At 34.3% G+C, this 7,053-nt stretch overlaps 1 protein-coding gene across 1 annotated transcript; it reads left to right on the top strand.

Moving 5' to 3' along the window:
• Positions 1-480: 480 nt before the first annotated feature.
• LOC132065695 (3-ketoacyl-CoA synthase 3-like) lies at positions 481-2,015 on the top strand. The gene has a single exon (XM_059459203.1). It carries the CDS (start codon positions 609-611, stop codon positions 2,004-2,006), a length of 1,398 nt encoding a protein of 465 aa, XP_059315186.1. The 5' UTR covers positions 481-608; the 3' UTR covers positions 2,007-2,015.
• The last annotated feature ends 5,038 nt before the right edge of the window (positions 2,016-7,053 follow it).

Genomic DNA, 7,053 nt, shown 5'->3' with positions numbered 1-7,053 from the left:
GTCTGGTTAATGAGTCGATGCTGGCTGTCTTCATAACTTTATACTCTACACGTCTATCTACCACTTTCTGCTATTCTTAAATGTTTGTGATTTCAAATCTGTTGTTTTAAAAGTTACACTCCGTACACCAACCATAAAGGCTTTCTGGTCAGACCATGTCATGCAAAAAATAAATTTTATGGAAGGAAACTAATTACTCTTAAAATGAGAAAAGAAGGTTGTTGTCTAAATAATTGGTACTATCGTAAAGTTCTAAGTATTTTTGGGGATGTCTTTGTTAATTTAGAAAGTTGATAGAAATTAATCTTCCTTTTTTCACATACCTAATGTGTATGAATTTTGAATATTTAATAAAGATTGTTAAAGTCACGCACCATTAGTTGGTGGCAGTTGACAGAAAACGAACGATTATTATATTCTCCAATAACATTTAGTATCATGCATGTGCAACTTGGATCCTCCTTTTTATACTTAGACTTCGAATTAGATTTCTCATTAACCAAAAAAACGAAAACACTAAAGTGTGCAACGTACAAAACAAAAAAAAAACCTACACTATTTTCCTCACTCTTTCTCGTTAACCTTTAGTCTTTTCACCCTTCTTTCTCATGGACCTCATTTCAATTTTGTTCTATGGTCTTCCTGTCTTTTACCTACTCTTTTTCATATGGAAGATTATAGATCGAAAGAGACACCAAAATTGTTACATTTTGGACTACGAATGTCACAAGCCTACCGATGATCGAATGCTTAGCACGAAATTTTCAGGGGAAATTATTCATAGAAACAAACACCTTGGCCTAAATGAGTACAAGTTCCTCTTGAAAGCAATCGTTAGCTCGGGCATTGGTGAACAAACGTATGCACCAAGAATGGTGTTTCATGGACGCGAAGCATGCCCTACGTACGAAGATGGGATTGTGGAGATGGAAGAATTTTTCCATGATAGCATTGACAAGCTCTTGAAGAGGAACAAAATTTCCCCTAGTGAAATCGATGTCCTCGTGGTGAATGTGTCGATGTTAGCTAACATGCCATCATTAGCTGCACGAATAATCAATTACTACAAGATGAGGGAAGACATCAAGGTGTACAACATCACCGGGATGGGGTGTAGTGCTAGCCTCATATCGATAAATATCATTGAAAGTATTTTCAAGAATGAGAAGAACAAGCTTGCACTTATGGTGACATCTGAGTCCTTGAGCTCAAATTGGTACACGGGGAACGATAGATCTATGATTCTTGCAAATTGTTTGTTTAGGTCAGGGGGTTGCGCGATTTTATTGACAAACAAAGTGGCCCTAAAAAACAAGGCCATGTTCAAGTTGAAACGACTAGTTAGGGTACACCATGGTGCAAAAGATGAAGCCTATGCTAGTTGTGTACAAAGAGAAGACAATCAAGGTAACATAGGGTTCCACCTTGATAAAACACTACCAAAGGCCGCGACACGTGCACTAGCTGATAATTTGAAGCAAATTGCACCCTTAATTCTTCCGGTGAGGGAACTACTTCGATTTGCAATCGTGTTATTTATGAAAAAAATGAATTGGGGATCAACAAAAGGAGGACCTAGGCCAATGATTAATTTCAAAACAGGTGTGGATCATATTTGCTTACATACAGGAGGAAAAGCAGTGATCGATGGAGTTGGTTCAAATTTGAATCTAAGTGAGTACGATTTAGAGCCAGCAAGAATGACATTGCATAGATTTGGTAACACTTCAGCAAGTAGCCTTTGGTATGTGTTGGGGTACATGGAGGCTAAAAAGAGATTAAAGAAAGGTGATAAAATACTAATGCTTGCCTTTGGAGCAGGGTTTAAGTGTAATAGTTGTTTGTGGGAAGTGTTAAGAGATTTGGGTGATGGAAATGTGTGGAAAGATTGCATTGATAATTATCCACCAAACAATTTAGTAAATCCTTTCTTGGAGAAATTTGGATGGCTACATGATGAAGATCCAGACACCTTCAGTATGCCAGATGACTATGTTGTCCCTTAAGCTTTGTTTTTTCAAAAAAAAAAAAAAAAAAAAAAAAAAAAAAAATCTGTTTATTGCTTAAAGAAAGAACAATATCCAACTTCTTCTTCATTTTTTTTTTTTTTTTTTTTTTTACTTTACAGTACTTTGTCTTCTTTTACTGATATTTTACATATATATATATATATATATATATGTAAAACGAAAAGTTGTTCATGTTGATCCACAGATGGATTCTTTTCCCAGCAATTATTAGGCGTTAGAATTATATCAAAAGGAAATTGTTCCATGTATGTACCGATACTAATCATTCTTATTATTGTTCTTTTTATTCTAAGTATTTAACTAATTTTCTTCTTTTAGTTTTCTTGTTGGTTAAGCACATTGCTGTCGGCCTAAGCCAGACACTCTTAGGTGATATTGTCCGTTGTCAATCAAATTTCCAGGTTTTTCTTTCAAAAGTTCTCTCATATTATTAAGAGTATTCCTAGTTTATATGTAATTTCTTCTTTAATGCCTCTTTTGTTTCAATATCACTGTTTTACTTCGTCTTTTTAAAAAAAAAAAAAAAAAAAAAAAAAAAACAATTATGTATTAAACCTTTAATCCAACATGACATGTACATATTTAAGACTATTCTCTTGGAAGCGATTTCAATTTTTTTTTTTAATAGTATTCTTTTATTCAATAAGTTTGACCCCCCTTTAATTTTTAGGCGAACTCCACCAAGGGTGGTAGACGTCTGTCCCAACAATGTCGAAAAACAAGGAAATACTTCTGCATAGGCTCCAATGTCTGGATATTCCTCTTAGATTGGTCATCCGTCTGAGGATGGAAGGTTGTGCTAAGACTAGCGTTGTTACACAAAGCCTTTTATAGGCTCTACCCCAAGGGTGAAGTGGACTGTAGATCTTTATCTGATATTATAAAGGATGAAAACCATGTAGTATACATTTTTCACATATTTAGTTCAAGTTAGACCACACGATTTAAAAAAATTCTTTATTTTTTAAAATTTCGTATCCAGTCAAATTAAAACGGATAGAACATGTGGTTTTTGCACACACCTAAACAATTTGGGCGTTTGTTAATCTTCTGGGAATAAAAGAAAAGAAAACAGCTACGCATACTCACTCATTTCTCCTTACCCCACTTCCCTTAATGCCCTAGTGCGTGAATTCATTTTGTATTCATGACGTTGGTGCATGTCCAACTATGACAATTTAAGACGCACATGAGGAAACAATTATTAGGAATTTAATTGTTTGAAACCTAATTTTATCGCCCAATTTATTCTTCCTCAAGTGTTTTTATCTTTTATGGCTATACCCTCACTTGGGTAGACCTTGGAGTTATTAGGTCTATGAGTTCCTTTTGCTAGAGAAAAGTTTTTCTAAATGGTCCCCTTTTCCAAGGTGACAGTAAACAACGCTAGGTTGCTTAACAACCTTTAAGTCGATTAATCATTAATACACAAGCAGGATGGAGCTATTTTTTAGTAAAGGGAGTTATCATAACACGAGGAATATTTGATCAAGAATCAATCGTGTTTTCTTATTGATTATTTGATACTAACAGGGGAGATTATATAAACATATAGAAGTACATAGAAACACACCACAATTAGGACTCTTAGCTACAAATAAGTCGGTTATGCACTAGGGAAAGGGCACGTTTGTTTATGTCATGAATCTTTAGGATTAATATAATTCAAATTGATAATTTAATTATTTCTAATTCAACTTAAATTTCAATAGAGATATATTTTTCTAATGCATCCTTTAAGCTTACAAAACCAAGCTCAATATCTTAAAATTTATCCAACTTGGAAGAAATGGCCAATGAATCGACACAAAATTGACAAAGTGAAGGAGTTCTTTAAACTTAAAATCTAATGTTGAGAAAACCCTAGCAATTTGAATATATCCCCCGTGACGACTATGATGCAATCACTATAAAAACTGGAATTAGCTACGAATTTCGCCGCTAAATTGCTTCTAGTTAGTCGAATATTTTGATATCACTAATCCGTCGCTAAATAAGATTGGCGAGGTGTTTTGCTGTTTAGCTACAATGTTTGTTCGTCACTAGTTCCTATTTTTTTATTAGAGAATAAAAGTAGAACATTCTCAAAATGGTCCTTTTAAACTTTGTAATCCCAATTTTCTTTCAATTTTTTTATTTATTATCAATTAGGTTGTTTTAATACTCGACGATTTGTTAGTATGATTAATTGGTGTATAGTGTAACTAAAATACGACATTTTAATATGATATCATTATAGCAATGATTTGTTTCACACGTACACGTTACAACTTACAAATCGATTAGTATATAACGGTGTCTACAAGACTACAACTTTGCAAATTTATCCATTGCAAAGGGACCACAAGCTCAAGTTCGGTATATCAGAAAGTTTCAGTACTCAAAAATTTATTGGGGTTAGAATGTATAATGTTTGTACCTGCACTGACAACTTATGGGATCAAGATTTGGGAGATCAATGGGAGGATTTTAGAAGTAGTACAAATATGTGTTGGGGCACAAGTTGCTACAAGATATATTTATTTATTAATTATATTCATATGTGAATTCAAAAATTAAATTTTATGAATTCTGGCGACCTTTTCCTTGCTAACAGACCCCTAACTCATTTATGGTATTGAGAATTCGCAGCTTACTATATGTACATATTCAGTCTCAAAACATATATATAAGTTAGACTAAAGTTATTGGGTTCTGTCGAATTCGTACACCATGTAATTAGCCATGCATGTTCAATGAAGTTGATTTTAGCTATAATAAAACGTAAATCAATTAAGTTTTGTATGAAAAATTGAAGCTCAACAATCTTGTCCATGCGAACAAAGCCTCGGGGAAGTATATGTACTATTGCACAACATTAAAAGTATACTAAAATTGATTTCTTTGATTTATCTTTTCATTGATTTCATTGATAATATAAGTTATCTCACACAATTGTCACGTTCGTCTGACACAAACCAACAAATTTGTGTTGTCTAATTAATGATAACAAATTAATTAACAAGAGAACGATAATACACTTTCCAAAGTTAATTTTCAATACAAGCTGATGTAAACATGCACGTCTTACGTTTTTTTAGAGTAATTTTTACATATCATGTCTGAATTTCTCATTGTCGTCTCGTCGTGGTTACAAGACGCATAATCAATCGAAAATGTATAGAACTCAGTTATCATCACAAGATGTGGATTTGAGATTTTAATTTTATCGATTTCTGTAATGTTCTCCGGTGATGAAATCACCTTTGTCCAAAGGACGTCACTTGACACTCCTTTACTGAATAATTACACTATGTTTTTAATATAATTTTCACTACACACTAGTTCTCTTCTTGTTAAGTAGCATTATACAGTATTAAACCCCCACCCACAAGAAAAATGTGAACCCACTAAATAATTGCCACTTTAGTGGTTTTTGTTGTAGTGGGAAGTTAGCAATATTTATTTACACTTGTGATCATCATGTGTCTATAGGCATATAAAGCATGGGGTCCCCTATATATTTGTGGTATATAATTATTTGTAATTATTGGTGAAGCCCCTTTCAATGCTGTTTTACTTTAAAAAAGTCCAATGCATGCATGGGACCTAAATTTAATTGACGAATAATTTCATTAGAAGCTATAGAAAACAGAAATTCATGTGAAAGTCAGCATCATAAGGATAAGTTTAGTTGAAGATAGGTAGAGTTTTGGGATATTAATTTCCTTCATATTCTGTAGTTTTCATTTGTTAATTACGTGATGCACTTGACTCCTCTACATTGATGATAGGCACTTGTCTTGAAATTTAAAGGTCTATATTAAATTAATTTGATAAATATTTAATCATTGTTAAGAGGATAAATTTTAGGAAAAATCTAACATCTTTGATAGTAAAAATCTAAACTTCCACAAATTTTGGCTCCTCTTTTTTTTTTTTTTTGGCTGAATGAAGACTTTTATAGACTGAAACGAAATACAGGAAAGTAACAATATTGTTTGTGCTAGTTACATGGGAAGGATCTTAACGATGACCTTCCTAAATAGTCGTTATTTAAAAGCTGAATAAACATAGTAGGCGGGTAAAACGGTTGGTTCTCCCAAAATCTGGTTGGTAGCATGAAGTCCAAACTTCGCAAGTTCATGCGCCACCTTGTTGGCTTCCCGAAAGATGTGCTGAACTGCTGCATTCTCCATAGCGTGTAGGAGGAACCTGCAGTCATCAAGAGTATTTGTGTGAGCTATAATAAGTGTTCTTCTGTTTAAGTGTTCTACTAATACCTGATTATCGACTTCCACTATGAGTGGAAATAGATTTTTAGTGAAAGCCAGCTCCAGGCCCTGTAATAGTGCTTGGATTTCTGCATGAAGGGCTGATTGGGCTATGATGCGTGTTGCGAATCCTTGCACCCAATGGCCTGTTGTATTTCGAATAATGCCCTCCTGCGCCACTGTTGTTTGTGGTACTGTGGTAAGCCCCATCCGTATTTAATTTGTACCAGTTCATGGGTGGTTTAACCCACCAAATAGCCGAGGTGACTCTATTGGTATGAGTAGATTGTGTGTTTTTACTATAGGTTAGGTGGTAGTATTCTAGGACATGATCGCAAAGCCTGGCAATGTTAGTGGTATTATGAGTATTGTGGAATAAGTTACTATTTCGATTTAGCCAGATGTGCCATAAGGCCATGGGAATTAGAGTCTTTAAAGGCATTCTATGTTGTTGTGGTATTGTAATGTATTGGCTGGAAATGCAGTGTGCACGGATCCAAGGAATGAAATCTATTTCATTAGGTGTGTCTATCCCGAGATTTTGCCATAGGGCGGCTGCTTTGAGGCAGCTAATAAAGATGTGATAAGGATCTTCCAATATAGGGCAGTGTTTGCAGAGATTATCTAGGAGGATATGTTTGCTATAAAGTAGAGAGGCAGTGGGCAGTTTATTAGAGGTTAACAACCATAGGAAAGGTTTGATTTTATTTAGAGCATTGATTTTCCAGATCCAACTAAGAGATAGGTCGGGTGGTATAGTATTTTTGGCT

The sequence above is a fragment of the Lycium ferocissimum genome, chromosome 7 (genome assembly GCF_029784015.1).
Source record: "Lycium ferocissimum isolate CSIRO_LF1 chromosome 7, AGI_CSIRO_Lferr_CH_V1, whole genome shotgun sequence".
In the NCBI taxonomy this organism is placed as follows: domain Eukaryota; kingdom Viridiplantae; phylum Streptophyta; class Magnoliopsida; order Solanales; family Solanaceae; genus Lycium; species Lycium ferocissimum.
The sequence above is the reverse complement of the archived record's forward strand: the minus strand, read 5'-3'. Positions and strand labels throughout refer to the sequence as shown.

What these genes read in the sequence shown, in the direction of transcription:
- LOC132065695 (XM_059459203.1), top strand. Translation starts at nt 609, where the DNA reads ATGGACCTCATTTCAATTTTGTTCTATGGTCTTCCTGTCTTTTACCTA.